The 17252-nt window shown below is 41.1% G+C and overlaps 1 protein-coding gene across 2 annotated transcripts in view; it reads right to left on the bottom strand.

Annotated features, from left to right (window-relative positions):
- LOC138513783 (acyl-coenzyme A amino acid N-acyltransferase 1-like) overlaps window positions 1-17252 on the bottom strand; it is a 238546-nt gene that overhangs the window by 86968 nt on the left and 134326 nt on the right. For both annotated transcript variants that reach the window (XM_069628878.1, XM_069628879.1), the window contains exon 3: window positions 11930-12132. In XM_069628878.1, the coding sequence (XP_069484979.1) occupies window positions 11930-12132 (203 nt within the window). The remainder of the gene's footprint in view (window positions 1-11929; window positions 12133-17252) is intronic.

Below are 17252 nucleotides of genomic sequence, written 5' to 3'. Positions count from 1 at the left end.
CTCAGTGCAGGGGCGCATGTTAGTTGAGGGCGTTCTGAGGGCCTAGTTACTTCACTGGTCCTGTGCCCTTGTGTCGGGTCCAGTCCGGCTGTGACACTGACTTGTTTAATGTGCTCAGGTGAGTGTTTTTAGTCTTTGTTCCTTCTCCTGTCTTCTTTTCGTTCCCTGTGCTTTTCAGTGTTCTTTTTCCCTTCTTTGCTCTTAATGTCTCTTTCTGTCTTCACAGAGATTGTTGCTGTTGCGGAGCCACAGCGCCGGATGGTTAAGGCTGAGGTAAGTAGTTTGCTGCACAACGTGAGCCAGTTTGCTGACCTGTATTCCTTTCTCTCCTTCACGCAGGAGACAGTGCGCTGATGATCCGAAATGCAGTTTGTTCGGTGACCGGGTATGCAGGTAAGTGGTTAATGGTGTTTTGCGTTTTTTTTCAGTCACCTTTGCAGATTAGCGCAGCGCGATGATCGAACCCGCTGTTAATGTAGTCCTTTACCTTGCAGGTTGCAGAGCACTCCGGAAATGGTGAAGCCACCGAGCGCGGACGGATGAAGAAGCTGTTACTCACAGGTAATTGTTCCTCGCTAATGCTGTTCTTGTTCTTGCAGGCCGTGAAGCGCTCCGGAGATGGGTGAGCCACTGAACGCGGATTGATGCGCGGATGGATGTTGGAGCTGCTACTCACAAGTGTTTCTTGATAATGCTGTTCTTGTTCTTGCAGGTTGCCGGTGGAATTCAGGGGTGATGCTGCAGATTCAAGCCGCTGCAACAAGATGAGCTGGAGCTGGACATGGTGAGCGTTACGCTGCAGGAGTGCAGAATAGCGCGAAGTGTGAATCCCAGTTCGGGCGTGGCTTATATAGCCAGCCACACCTGAAGATTCGACCACACCCAAAACACTAGCCTGCATGCTTCAGTTCATGGAACTGAGCTGCAGGAAGGGCCTCCATGTTGGATTAAGGCTCAAAGTGGGCTTGCCTTATGCTTGATAATGAGCATGGCGCCAAAGGCGCCAGGACTGTTTCCAGGTCTGCTGTTGATGGGTTCTTAAGCCCCTTGGAGTCACTGGGGGGGCTGTAACCTCACTGCTGTCAAGCGGCTGTTGCAACTGAGGGGGTCAGGGATAGGGGTCATGACAATATCTCCCGTACAGTGCAATATATCCTACAGAACCATGGCCACTCCACGAACAGAAAAAGGGAATACATCAGGGGAGGCAGCTGGCACCAGCACCACAACAATCCCTGGTCAGACCCTGACCCTCCAACACGTTGAGCCCCAGTGTCAGAAGAAGGAGTTAGTAGACACCATCAAAATACTTCTTTACATTAGACCTACACTCAGGTCGAGCTCACCCAAGACTCTAATCACTTAACAGCCTTCACAACACAGTTTGACATATTCCTACAGATTCCCTTCGGGGTTGCTTCAGCTGTCGCAGCTTTTTAGCCATTGATGGATAAACATTTTGGACACTCTAAGAATTTTATCACCTTCCAGGGTTACTTATTAACACACTGATTCCAAGGAAAAATACATGATAGTTGTGCCAGAAGTCCTAGAAAAAAAGTCACCAAATGCAAATTGTTCGTAAAGGAAGTGGATTACTTAGGACACACCTTGTCACTAGAAGGAGTTAGACCAAGAACCAAATGAACAAAGGAAATCGAAGAAACTCTAGCTCCCACCACAATAGAGGAACTAATGTTGTTCCTGGGTTTATGTGAGTTGTATGCCAGGTTTGCATAGAACTTTGCATCTGTAGTGGAACCACTAAGATGCATAAATAAGAAGGGGACCAATTTTAATTGGGGCAGAGAACAACAGGCTTTTGAGTCAGTGAAAGGTCTCATCGTAAAAGCTTGCACACAAAGTCTTTCAACACAAAAGACAACATGATTATTAATGCAGATGCTAACAAAAGGTTGGGGCGATATTAGCACATTTTTAAATGGAAGAGAAAACCCATGCCTCGTGAGCGCCCAAACCGGCTGCAGTGAATTATTCAGTCATAAATAGAGAAGCTATTGCATGTTTATGGGTGAAAAGCAATGAAACACAAGCTACCCCTGTCTCCTGTGAATTTTCACACTTTGTGTTCACCACTTATTGACATCTAAATGGTGGTATCATTCTAAGAACACCATAGATCACCCAGACTCAGGATTTCAAGTGTTTTCGTCACATAAAAAACAATTAAATATTTATTTTAACCATGAGAGGTCTCTTCATTTTAGAAATTCATATATAGACAAAACAGATAAACATTGCATTGCAGATTGTAAAAATTATACATTACAAGGGTTTTCTATAGAACCTCATTTCTTTTTGCATTTCGTTTAGTCATACTTTTCAAAAAGGGCTTATTAGTCAATGCAATGTATAGTGCATTATATAGTCAATGTATACTCAATGCAATTTGGTTGTTTTTTAAGAACCAAAATGGCATAGGGATGTTGTGTCGACGCGTTTCGGCCTATTTCCGTGGAATAAAAACCATCCTAGAGAAGGTTTTTCCGGAGGCCTTCCTCAGGACAGATGTTGTTATTGGTTTCTTGTAGTTCATATACCTTGTAACCCTTAGTTCTTCCTAAACACAGATAATAAAAGAAACACACAAAACCTGAGTCAGTGAGGTGATCAGTCTTGATCAGTCGGTCAAGTGGCACAGCGAGTAGAGGGCTCGCTTTGACATCCGTGCAGAATTTGCTAACGCAGATTCGAATACTGGCAGGGCCAAACTCAGCCTTTCATCCTTCCGAGGTCGATAAATGAGCACCACACACTGTGGGTAATAATAAGCCGCGCTCAGATACCTTCGTAGCGCTCTATAAATGTGAAATTATTATTATTATTATTAAAGACTAATGTGTCAAAAAAGTGGGCCAGGACTACTGACCTTATTTCAGAAGGATCCGGTGCAGGGACATCGAGAAAGCTTCCTATTATTGGAGCCATACACTATTGGCCTGTTGAGGAAACATACAGAAAGTCTGTTGTGAGTGAAACTAAATCTCTAATTATTGTGGTAATGTCAATCATCTCAAAGAAGTTCAATGTACATACCTTTAGTGCCAACCATTGCTCAAAGGTATATAGATGGAGTGCGCACATTTATATAGTCATCTTCTGTGTGAAACCTACAGAAGGAGACACAATGGGAGGAGTCCTGTGTATTCATGGTAGTAAAATTGCAAATGTCATGTTGGAATTTTTACATCTAGGGCGGAGCGTGACAACTGATAGTCATATATTAAATCAATGTCCTATACAGCAGGCAAACACGTCCCGCGGGCCATCCCATAACAATATTACTTTTGTCAAAGTTTAAAAAGGAAGGGCTACCCTTAAACATTATAAGGGAACCAAGACTCCAAATTCTTGTCAGCACCAGAGGGCACTTTGATGTCAGGGGTGGCTTCCCATACCACAGTATACATTGAAAAATTCAGGCAATTTCTCATGCTATCTGGTGGTTTGTGGTACTTGGTATAACAAGACCCTTTCCCTCGCAAGGTAACAGGTATAGATGCAGGCCTTACCTCGCCGCAAGACCATCTGGATAGTCTCTGAGAGCCGCTGATGCCAAACGCGCCTCTGTTACTTCCACGTCTAAATACTGACCCCACTCGGGAGTGGAAGTAGAAACAGGACACAATCAATGTGTGTACAGTGATATGAGTTGAAACCACTCGGCATTGTGGATCCGTATATTCATCAAACTGGGCTTGTTACATGGCTAGAAATCCGAAAAAATTATCAAACAGGATCTTGATTATTTATTAGAAAAAGGTTTTTTGAAAAAATTATTATCAGCAAACGTATTGCTTGATTCAGAGACAAATTGTTTTATTAAAAAACAGGGGGTAAATTCTATAACACTCGCTTTAAAAGTAAAGGAGCACAAAAAAACTGCAAACCTGATTTAGGAAATGTACATGTCATGTACTCATATGTCGACCTATGCAGAGTATTGTGTTGGTGGAAATGGAGAAAAGACTCTCCGACTCCCAAGTGTGATACCAAAGTAAAACATAGGAAGATGTATATACATCTGTCACTACTCTCTGTGGTCCATGGAGCATCTAATTAGAAAACACTACACACAAGGGGCCGGCTGGTGCGTGATAATGCATTCGCTATGCCTGATGTTTCAGGCAACAGTAGAGAGAACTGTTTGTGTGTTTCCACTTATTATCCCTATTTAGTGAACTAGTCTCATTCTTCTCATTTAGAGTCTTACATACATCAAATAACATCTCACTCCTGAGATTTTTCACCGTCTTCATTAAACACCGCTGAAAGGTCTCTTGCTTCTTACTTGCACATGGAATCTAGTGATCCACACAGAATTCAATGGTATTTCTATACATTCAATGACATTTTCCAAGAAAAACAACCTCTTTTTCATGCTGTCTTTGGAACAGAGTATACAGAAACTATTTTAATGGCCCCTGAATTGGCAAAAGGCGCACAATGATTGTCTCTTACTAGTCCCTGATATGTTGTTGACTACCTTCTGATGTAATATGTGCACCAAATGTACAATACAATGGGTATAATAGATTGCATACTCAAGGACAACAAGTCTACTCCACCATTATGTGCCTTCATGATCTTATGGAATACAAGACACCATAGGGGCTCAAAGAAATAGACTTCATTCAATGGCTGAATTCAACCCATTCATGACACTGTCCAATTTCTGGATCCATTTCTGCTCTAATCGTTTTAATTCTAGATCTCCGTCGCCACCTTTGATTAATACTTTCGAGAACAAAGTACTCCATGAAGTAAAAAATGCCATGAAAAGCAAAAACTGCACTAGAGATAATCTCTCAAAAAGTGAACGAGATGCCATATCACATCTTGATGCATCATTGGATTTTCTGATAAAGCCGGCCGATAAAGGCGGGGGTATTGTCAAGTGGGGTAGAGATGATTACAGTAAGGAAGCAATGAAATTACTGAACATTGTGAACTACTATAGATTACAGGAAACAAATCCTACACAGAGACTACAAGAGGAAATTAACAGCTTATCACTACATGCAACAAGAGATGGGTGGATAGGCGAAAAGGGCTTTCTCAACAAACCTCATCCCACCATGGCAGATTTATACATCTTGCCTAAGATTCATAAAGATGATAAACATCCATCTGGAAGACTGATCGTATCAGCAATCGGCTCAGTCCTGGAGCCTCTGTCTCAATATGTAGATTTTTTCCTGCACCCTATTGTAGTAGAAATGCAATCTTATGTGAGAGACAGTACTGAAATGATTAATATCATTGATACTCTTGAAATAGAAGAACAAGACATTTTGGTAAGCTTCAATGTCGAAGCGTGGTATACAAGTATACCACAAACTGAAAGCTTGAAAGTTTTGAAAGATAATTTAGATCTAAGACCGGACCCAGATGGCCGAGTACCACCATTATCTTGGAATGTACTAGAGTGGCCCTTACAGAACATTTCTTCATTTTTTAAACTAAGATGTACTGACAAATACATGGAACAAGTATGGGCGCCACTTTCGCGCCCGACATTGCAAATTTGTACATGGACACTTTTGAAACATCTTTCATCTTTAATAACCAGAATCCTTTTCAACGATACATGAAAAATGTGAATCGTTACATCGATGATATTTTCACCATATGGACCGGAACAAGAGAACAACTCAATGAATTTAAAGAGTGGTTGAACACCCAAGACCGTTTTCTTAATTTCACCATGACTGCAGATACACAAGAGCTTCCTTTCTTGGATCTCATGATAAAGAAGACACCTCGCAATAAGTTAGAAATAACACTCTTTCGTAAACCTAAGGACAAAAATACATTGCTTCATTTTGGCAGTTATCATCCGAGCCAATTTAAACTTAATCTGCCTTTTGGCCAGTGTCTTCGAATAAGGAGGAACTGCTCCAATATCAGACAGTTTGATGAACATGCACATGAATTAACCTGTCTGAAAGAACGAGGATACCCTAACAAGTGCATAAAAAATGGCAGAAAAAGAGCAAGAAATATTAGTAGGGAAACGTGTCTCAAACAAACAAAGAACGTGGAAGAAAGAATAACTTGTGTGACTACATACAGCCCAATTAGCTTAGCAATAAAAAGAGTGTTTTGAAACATTGGTCTTTGATAACCACTCTGGATTTTCAGCCATCAAAACCAAGAGTTGCTTTAAAAAAACTCAAAACTTGAAGCAAATGCTCGTACATACTTACAAGGAGGAACAAATACCAAGATCTGAACAAGCAACATTATGGGCACTACCACTTGTAATAGGCCACCACAAATGTGGACAATGCTCAGTATGCAATCTAACAACTAAAGTAAAGAGCATAAAGTTATACCACATAGATTGGAAACTAAATGATTTCTCCAAATCCAAAACAGTGTGGGCTATCTATGGTATCAGATGCCGATCATGTCTAAAAAACAGTGTCCCAGATAAACCTCTTGTTGACCATTATCTTCAAAAAAAGCATAAGTATACAGAGCTAACATGGTACGTGATCCAGATTGTAAAGGCAAAAATCAGAGGTGGCGACAGAGATCTAGAATTAAAACAATTAGAGCAGAAATGGATCCAGAAATTGGACAGTGTCAAGAATCGGTTGAATTTAGCCACTGAATGGAGTCTATTTTTTTGAGCCCCTATGGTGTCTTGTATTCCGATAAGATCGAACAGGCACATAATGGTGGAGTAGATTTGTTGTCCTTGAGTATACAATCTATTATACCCATTGTATTGTACATTTGGTGCACATATTACATCAGAAGGTCGTAAACAACATATCAGGGACCAGTAAGAGAGGATTCATTGTCCGTCTTTTGCCAATTCAGGGGCCGTTAAAATAGTTTCTGTATACTCTGTTCCAAAGACAGCATAAAAAAGAGGTTGTTTTTTCTTGGAAAATGTCATTGAATGTATAGAAATACCATTGAATTCTGTGTGGGTCACGAGATTCCATGTACAAGTAGGGAGCAAGAGACCTTTCAATTGTGTTTAATGAAGACAGTGAAAATGGTGTTTATCTCAGGAGTGAGATGTATGTAAGACTCTAAATGAGAAGAATGACACTAGTTCACTAAGTAGGGATAATAAGTGGAAACACACAAAAAGTTCTCTCTACTGTTGCCTGAAACATCAGGCATAGCGCATGCATTATCACGCACCAGCCGGCCCCTTGTGTGTAGCATTTTCTAATTAGATGCACCATGGACCACAGAGTAGTGACAGATGTATATACATCTCCCCGTGTTTGGCTTTGGTATCACGCTTCGGAGTCGGAGAGTCTTTTCTCCATTTCCACCAACACAATACTCTGCATAGGTCGACATATGAGTACATGACATGTACATTTCCTAAATCAGGTTTGCAGATTTTTTGTGCTCCTTTACTGTTAAAGCGAGTGTTATAGAATTTACCCCCCGTTTTTTGAATAAAACAATTTGTGTCTGAATCAAGCAATACGTTTGCTAATAATAATAATTTTTTTCAAAAAACTTTTTTCTAATAAATAATCAAGATCCTGTTTGATACTTTTTTTGGATATCTAACCATGTAACAAGCCCCGTTTGATGAATATACGGATCCACAATGCAGAGTGGTTTCAACTCGCATCACTGTACACACATTGATTGTGTCCTCTTTCTACTTCCACTCCCGAGCAGCGTCAGTATTTAGACGCGGAAGTAATAGATACGTGTTTGTATTAACATCCACGGAATCTGCACGTTTGGCATCAGCGGCTCTCAGAGACTATCCAGATGGTCTTGAGGCAAGGTAAGGCCTGCATCTATACCTGTTACCTTGCGAGGGAAAGCGTCTTGTTATCCCAAGTACCGGCAACCACCAGATAGCAAGAGAAATAGCCTGAATTTTTCAAGATATACTGCGGTAAGGGAAGCCACCCCTGTCATCAAGGTGTCCCCTGGTGCTGACAAGAATTAGGAGTCTTGGTTCCCTTCTAATGTTTAAGGGTGCCCGTTCCTTTTTAAACTTTGACAAAGTAATATTGTTATCGGGCGGCCCGCGGGACGCGTTTGCCTGCTGTATAGGACATTGACATAATATATGACTATCAGTTGTCACGCGCCCTAGATGTAAAAATTCCAACATGACATTTGCAATTTTACTACCACGAATACACAGGACTCCTCCCATTGTGTCTCCTTCTGTAGGTTTCACACAGAAGACTATAGAAATGTGCGCACTCCATATATACACCTTTGAGCAATGGTTGGCACTAAAGGTATGTACATTGAACTCCTTCAAGATGATTGACATTACCACAAAAATTAGAGATTTAGTTTCACTCACAGCAGACTTTCTGTATGTTTCCTCAACAGACCAATAATGTATGGCTCCAATAATAGGAAGCTTTCTCGATGTCCCTGCACCGGATCCTACTGAAATAAGGTCAGTAGTCCTGGCCCACTTTTTTGACACATTAGTTTTTTAGCAAGACTGATCATCTCACTGACTCAGGTTTTGTATGTTTCTTTTATTATCTGTGTTGATGCCACATCCCACCACAAAGGCCTCCCCTTTTGAGGTTCTGAGAAGGCAAAAAACTCCTTTACCTACAAAGGTATGGTGGCTGTGGAAGAAAATAATAAATTACATGTCTGTGGTAGCAGATGTGTGTCGACGATGCTCCCTTACATGCTGAGTTCACAAGAAAGATGGGAATATAATATCCTCGTTCACAGGAGTCATACCAACCGAACTTTAGAATAGGTGAATGGATGAAAGTAAAGTTGCCGGGGACCATTCCAAAAGAAAAGTCTAAATATTCGGCACCTCACAAAGTGATTCATATATGTAAAGGAGCTGTACGCACTGATGACGGAAGGATGTGGAAAGTAGAGTAATTCACCATTACAGCTAGATCACAGATCATCTACACACTCTAGGTTCAATCCAGCAGAATATTCAACAACACCGCTTAGCAAAATCCCAACCAATGTAGCAGTGAGGGAGAGGAAAATGGAAGGCCCATTCATAGCAATGATGTGATAGGAAGGGAAGTGGGAATGAGAGCAGAAAGCTTGATATCAGACTGCGATTCTGTTGCATGGCAAGTCAAAGAGAGATGATATAAGTCTAGAATTCCTGTAATGTCTGTAGGAAGTTTATTCATCTTTTATGAATGAATAATTGTTTCGCTTTTGAATGGTTTAACTGAATTTTGTTGATTACATATTATTTTAATTAATAGAATTAGTTGTCAATGTTGCTATATACCTAGGTACAAGATGGTTTATTTTATATCTTCAGAATGTTATTGTGTTAAGGTTTTAAAGAGGGAAGTGGTCTAGTATCTAGTGTTCTTGTGCTTATGTTCCAAAATAGATAACTGGGTTAGCACAAGAGCACAGGAAGGTTGGAGAAGGTTGAGGTTGGATAAAGGAGAGTACAGTAGTAGGAGAAAGGAGCGCATGTGCGGTCCCCGAATAAAGAGTTCCCACACGTACCTGACTCACCATCATATCCATACCACACAGTTGTTACAGTTTACCAGGGCCATTTGTTTCTTGATATGTGGTAGCCAAGGAATGCACAGGCATTCAACCTCACATGAAATAACATGATATAAGATTAAATGTGAGAGAGCAGCTCTATTATTTCCTCAAACTCTGAGCCAAAACTTGACAGGCTCTAGAATGAATTCATCCTCCAAGTAGCCCATATCAAGCTTGCCATGAACCAAGCATACTGAATTGGGCACACCAAATAGGGACTTTGAAACAATTCTCCACAATTTGAAGACTAGTGACATCAGCAGTGGTCCACAAACTAGTCCCATGTTTTTCAATAGGCTTTGCTTTTGCACAATACACTCTCAAGACAATGTCAATGGCCTGATATTTCAATGTTTGTGTAAACCATGACAGGGCTCCCAGAGCTTGTAACATTTTTGTTTTCTGGTTTCGGAATCGGTTTTTGTCTGTAAGTTGTACTGTCTAGGAACTGTGAATCAAGGTTCCAGTAGCTTGACTCTTTGTATTCACTCATTGTACTCTAGGAAATGTGACTCCAAGTTCAAGCATGCTACTTCACTCTTTTTCCTCACTCTCTCAAAGTGCTCTGGTAACTGATAACTGACTACAAGAACCAGCATTCAGCTGTAATGTTTATTTTCATTTTCACTGTGGTTTACTTGCTTCATGCTTCAGCCTCAAATGTTTCCCCTCAATGTAATGTCCTTCATTGGTGTCTAGCGTTCATCGGTGAGCTCCGTCTCTTCTCTTTTCGCTCAACATTCTTCTTAAGGATACCTCACAGAAGCACTTCCGGGGCACAGCCCAGGTCAACTCACTTTGGTCAGGGAGGACTCACTTTCAGTGGCATGAATACAGCAGGAAGGAGACACTTAATCACAACAAAATGCAGAATTACACCCTTGATTCGGAAACCCCAGTAATCTACACGCAGAAAAGGTCATGTGATACTGTTGGGAAATATTCACAAAAGTGGATTCACTTTCAGTGCAGTTCAAAAAGAACATATCAGAGAATGGGCAGCTAATGGGGAAGCTGGAAGAGTGGGACAAGTACACAATGAACACAATGAACATTTTTAGTAGGCACCTGGTAAGAGTCCAGAATGTATGTGTGTGTGAAGCTTACTGTCCAAAAGTGATTACAATGGTTCCAGAGAAGGAGGTACTACTATCATGGAAGGGAGCTCATGACCAGTCACACGACAGAGACCAGATCCAATGGGTTGTGGATTCTTCCTGGACAATGTTCAGCACGTGAAATATCAGCAAAAATGCTTTAAGCAAGGGGATTTTGTTCTGAAAATCCACAATACATGCTTGGGCAACTACTGTGTGGTTCTTACAGACAATATGGTATTCTTGAATGCTCTTTCAAATCAATGTAATTTTCTAGTATGCATCCTGGAAGTTACATAACCATAACCAGGACTCTGTTGCTAAACATCATTGCAACAGATTTGATATTCTAGCTCTATTCTGGTCAATGCTAAAGTGGATTGTGTTGTTTCGATAATGAAGTCCAGTTCCTTTTACAGTAGGAAACTACCATGGTAACACCACTCTCGAAACTACATGAATTCTCATGTAGTTCCAGTATATTAATGACACTGCAAAAAAGGTGGCTGTGTACGGAACCCCCAGCAGCGGTGATAGCATTTGGAAGCTGTCACTGCAGCAGTCACCACCTTCTGCAGTAAAAAGGCGTATCCACCCATAATGTAACAGCCTACAACACCAGAATTTGAATTTGTAAACATAGGAAATTATTGACTAATGTGATGGCAGCATTTGTGGTAATTACCAAATGTGTTGGTATTTACTGAAAATGCAGCTGAAGCACCCACTGGTGAAATATTTGATGCATTTTCAGCCTTTTCCAGCTTCGTTGCGACACACATTCTGAAGACCAGAACCACCTCAGATCATACTGTGTACATGAGCATCCATTAATAGAGCGGTGCATTGTGTCAATTATCAAGCGGACTGTTCCATCATCCGAACTGGATCCCTGGTAGGACCCGTCTCAGGCAGAGCCCAGAGCATTAAGAAGAGCTACCTCATCTCTGTAGACCCAGGAAGAGGCCAATCTACAGAGATGTTTTGGATCTGCTAGGCAATTGGATCCGTACATATACTAAAGCACTAGTGAGGATTTATGGGTGGCACGTTTGTAGATGGCCATACAACCAAATGTAGGCCTGCGTTCAAGAATGTACGGGCAATGCAACATACCACTATATGGTTATGTGTGTTTTTTAAAATGTCTCAAATATGAAGTTTTGCAACGGTTTCTCCACTTTCTTCTATGAGCTAAAGAATAGGCATGCACAGCAGCTGCCTGAAGCTAAAGAGCAAGAACAAAAGGACAGATATTAAATAAGTTGAGGATTTGGGCTGCATGAGTAACCCACCTTGGGATGCTTCAAGAGTAAGTTTGCTGCTTCCTCAAAGTACTCCAGATCCACTTCAGTCAAAGTGCGTGGCAAGTCCTCATATCCAAAGTAGGGCAAGGCAAGAGAGGCGAAACCATGACTGGCTAAGAGACCACTGCGAAACTCCACAAGCCCCCCAATTCCGCCAAACATGTCAATGACTCCAGGGAATGGACCCTCTCCTGTGGAGGCAGAGCAAAAGCACATCACATAAAGCAGCAGTGTAGATGACCAGATAGGTCGGGGCGGGAGATAAACAGATGAAATAAGGAGGAAAGCAAGAAAGAAAGAAAACAAGAAGGGAAAAAAGAAAGACAAAGAAAGAAAGAAGGAAGGAAAAGGAAAGAAAGAAATCAAGAAAGAAAGAAAGAAAGGAAACAACAAGATATACAAAAGAGGAGGCACTGCAAAGAAGATAGGACAATAAAGGCAAGAAATAGTAAAGGAACAATCTGAAAATAGAGAAAGGAAAAGCACATATATTGGACAAAAGAAAAAGGGAGAAGAGATCCAAGACATGCCGAAAGCATTAAATGGGGAAATATATTTGTGGTAAAAGAAGACAGATAAAGAGAAATAGATGTATAGCTGGAGACAAGGGGAGAAAGACATGAAGAAGAGACTGGCACACATAAAAAGACACAAAACTACATGGTAAGAAGGAGATTGAAATAAATAAATACATTTGGACAGCAAACCAAACAAATCAGGGGAGGATAGATAATGAGATGAAAAGATCTGGACATTTGTTTTCATTTTTAATAGTACATTAGTGAGGTAGTGATACGCACATATGCCATTTGTGGAGAGGCAAATAGATTTACCATCATTTAACCACTATGGACTCAACTTTCTTGGAAAATGTCCAGCCACCTTAGTGCCTTTTTCTTGCAATGTTTTGTGCCCATCCATCTTTAGGAAACAAAAGCCATGTGTGTGACGACAGTATTTGCCAACCACAATTACAGTTTCAGGGAAACCCTAGCTCAAGGCTGCAGCACTCAGTGGATGGATTGTCACCAAAAGGTAGACACATAGTTGCAGCTTGACATCACTCTCAATCGTTTTGCATTGTGGTGACCATCCACTAAGCATAATGTTCTAAAGCTACAAACACATTAGTTGTTATGCTGAGAGATGAGTGCCTCAACACCTAAAAGCATCACATGTGTTTTTCTGAATGTCATTTTGATCGGTTGATGACAACATTCATTTCGTGAACGGTGTTTCCTCCAGGGGCGTGGTCAAAATAAGTAGAAGATGCCCAAAAAAAATGAGGGCATATATAGAAGCACTGTGGGCATGGTCTGAAGAGATAAGGGTGAGTGCATGACCCTGGTATGAGAAACAAGTCATGATTTGGAGAAAAATAAATAAATTTGGCTGCAATGTTAATGGGCAAGTCCAATCTGCCCAGGACCTGGGTGGGTTGGGCTATTCTTTCAATTTGTGACAACAATTTCTGAAAACATGGCAGACACTGAGGATACAATATCAGACACAAATACTGATTGTGATCATCTAGAATACCCCAAAGTGTTTTCTCAGGTTCTAAAAGACAAAAACATGTTTTATTTTAAAAACAGCATTGTCTATTTAAAATATATAGGATAAACAATAAGCATTGCAATATTTCATAGAGCTACATTTTTAGGAATTTCAGAATTAGGGCATTTAAGCATTTTCATTATATGTAGTAATCACTCTTTATCTACCAATATCTGATATTTATTTTGTCGCATTCATTTAACCAAATGCTAGGTTGTGGTAATTCTAACTCCACCTTCTCTTGCCTCATTTCCCTGAAGAATTCTCTCAGCTTCTCTGGAATATCAAATGTGTTTGATTCTCTATCTACAGGTACCCTGAAGAAGCACAGATGCAAAAGACCAACCCAATTGGCTAGTTATTTTAGTAAAGGGCAAGGTTTAGGGAGCATTTCCTGAGATCCACTATAAGTTTGGAGGCACTTTGGGATAGAAAGGTTTTGTGAATAGTCCAGAAACTATTTAATGAGCCGCTTTGGCCTGTTCTTGATATTTAAATTAGGGGTCATTGGACCAAGATGGTGGTCCCTTTCGATCTTCATTTACGGCCCTAGTTAAAGTCCCAGTAACTCAGGGAACATGGAAAACAAAAAGGCAATGGGATCCTTACCCCTCTGGGAGACTATAAAGACATACATTGTTCCAGAGCACTCTGGTCTCTGGGGTCTTGAGTTGGATGGGATCTTGTTCTATGTTGTTGAGCTTCCATGTAGTATCCTCTAAATCATTCATTCTTCATTTGACTTCTCCCAATGAAATATCCACTAACCACTGTCTTTCATTTATACCCTTTAAAATAGAGTATACGGCTTCCATAAAGGACTTTAAAGAATATATCTCAGGCACCCATAAGGCACATAGGAACAAATATTTCTTCTTCAATTCAGGTGTATTACTACTCCAACTCATGATCACATACTAAGACTAACAGGCGGCGCCGGATCGCAAGTCATAGGTAAGAATCACATACATGCAACCATAACTCAATTCCCAATCCTCTGTGGATCTCGTGCTGACCTTTGCCTTCTTCCCTCTCTCCCTCTCTCTGTTTCTCTCCCTTCCTTCATCATGATGGAACAAACGTGTAAATATGTAAATGCTTGGAAATAAATTGACATACACCACTCTCCACCCAACACTATGCACCATGCACAAATGTAATGTATACCATGTCACTTTATCGACACACAAAACACTAATTGTCACCAAATATGATTTTGAACATTTGAGAAGGTCCTACGGGTCGAAACACGTGTCGGCTGACCACATCGGGACACAAGAACCCCGACTGTACATATAAAGGGCGTTTATAACCCAAGGAAATAAACAAACCCTGTCACAATCAAGCACTAAACGCAAAAACTGTGTGGAAAATATATTATTTTGTATATTCAACAAAGGAAAGGTATCCAGGTTTCCTTACTTTTCTCTACCCAACAAACGAAGTGTGGGCTGCACCTCAACTGGGGTTGGGGATAAAACAGTTTGGCAGATAACCTTCAAGCAGGCCACCAGTACAACAGTTACAATGCCAGTAAGACTGAGATCATTCCCATTGGGACCCCTGTTCCCTCTTTTTCCCTTCACTCTGGCCATCATCTATGAGCTCTCCCGCTGCTCCTTCTTCCGAAGCCAGAAAATTGGAGTCATCTTCGACTCCTCTCTCTCCTTCCTCCCTCACACCCAGGACATTGCCAAGAAGTCCCACTTTCAACTATTCCTTCTGGTGTTGGTATGGTATTGTTTATTTATATAGCGCCTATACACAGGCAAGTGTTTCAAAGCACTCAAGGAGGGTGGGAACATGGGGAAAAAACAAGCAGTCGCTCAGAGCCCTTGAATTTCTGAGATGATAATAGGCTGCACAGGCAAAGTAAGTGCGAGAAAAATACATTTAACCGTTTGGGAGACAGCAAATAGGTCTGACAGCGATTCTGCAGTTTTAACAGTGCAATTAAGGGGTGAAGACAAGGGAGACAGACAGACGATCTTCAGGATACGGATTGAGCAAGTGCACAAAGAGTCGCAGGGAGGGGGAGGATCAAGTGCACCCGGCGGTTGAGAATTCTCAAAGGAATTCTCCCTTTTCTCACTTTCCCCCAGAAGCTCAATGTTACCAGAGCCCTTGGTTCTCTCTAAGCTTGACTACTGCAAAAGCCTTTTCCTGAATCTACCTTCTTCCACTTTACGACCCCTCCAGCTAATCTAAATAGTACAGCGAGACTTATCCTTGGCCTTTAGCCCTGGGACCGCATCTCTCCTGCCCTAAAAACCCTTCACTGGCTCGTGGTTGCAGCACAGATTAAATTCAAATCACTGCATCATCCACATCATTTATAGCTGCATTTTAGCGACCTTATCATTATTATCTTTGCCACTTACGGGCTTTTAGTATTTTGCAGACATCTGTACGTAGGTGGTATTTTATAACTATTCAGTCCACTTTCGTCGCCTATAATAGGAAAGGGAAGTCTCTTAATTTATTCTCTCCTCTTAGTCCAATATAGAACATTCAGTGGTTTAAGAGTTAAATAACATTAGGTAGTTCTTATTGACTTATTATAACTGTGGTGTATTGTATGAATACTTGCTTTTTAAGAAAAAGATGAAGATAATAATGATAAGGTGGCTAAAATACATAGTGATCCTTACCCTTACCCATCTTTATCACCAGACATCCATCACCAAATTGTGCCAAGGAATAAACCATAGAACTACAGATAGATTTGGATAAAGACCCAAGACTATCCACATATACAGGTGGGCTGACAGTGAAATGTATAGCCTAACTAAGCTTAGAGAGGTTGGGACAGGAGAGAAAAGAGTAACATGATGTTGATAGCAGTAAAAAAAGCATATTTGTTCTGCCTTTATAAAAACGCACATGGAGGAAAAGGCTATCTAAAAAAGTCCATCCAAATGCATAAATACCGCGCCCACAGACCAACTGAGGTAATTTTATCCTGGGTTATATGTTTAAGTCTTTATAGACCAAACACCTCAACACTTTTAAGTACAGAGTATATCATTGGTCTTCAAACTTTAAGGCCCTTCATTATACGGCCCTCTATAATTAGTTGGCATGCTCGTGCCATGTCTGGAACATTTGGTTCACATAGCAGCACGTAAGCTCAGACCCAGGTGCCAGGAGGTGGACCTTACCTCCCCACCCAATTAGCCCAGCGTCTCTCATCACCCATGCCTTCTGCCATGAAGATTGTCTTGAACTTAGTCTTGCAAAGTATTCTTGTCTCTGGGAATATATGGGAGTGTGAGCACGCACTATTGTTGTTCTAGGACTCTCAAACTCAACTCTATTTCCATCTTTGGCTCATGTGACAGGAAACCACGATTTGGTCAATTTTACAGCATTTAAATGTCTTGAATCAAACTTGGCACGCATGGTGTTCTTTCTTTGCACCTTAACAAGGGATGATTCAGCTTCTCGCGTTCGTTTCCTTCAAGAATAGATAAGCGGAGTTGGCTGCTTCAGCTTTGACACCAGGTCAGACCGCCTCGCCATGCTCATCTACGATCTCAGCTAATTCTTGCTGCAACACAGTTCTCAGCCTGTCCTCTCCATGGGTCGGTGCTTACTAAAATTCATGACACCGATGTCCAGCTTCTATACAATGGTGCTTCGCCTGCAGACTATTCACTACATATAGCCAGCTTCTAAGATTACTTAATCTACTTGCGTTACAGCATCTGTACAATTGAACGGCTTGTATTGTCTGTCGTGCTTCGCACGTGCA

The sequence above is a fragment of the Ambystoma mexicanum genome, chromosome 12 (genome assembly GCF_040938575.1).
Source record: "Ambystoma mexicanum isolate Mex_15411 chromosome 12, UKY_AmexF1_1, whole genome shotgun sequence".
Classification (NCBI taxonomy): Eukaryota; Metazoa; Chordata; class Amphibia; order Caudata; family Ambystomatidae; genus Ambystoma; species Ambystoma mexicanum.
This window is presented reverse-complemented; position numbering and strand designations above follow the sequence as displayed.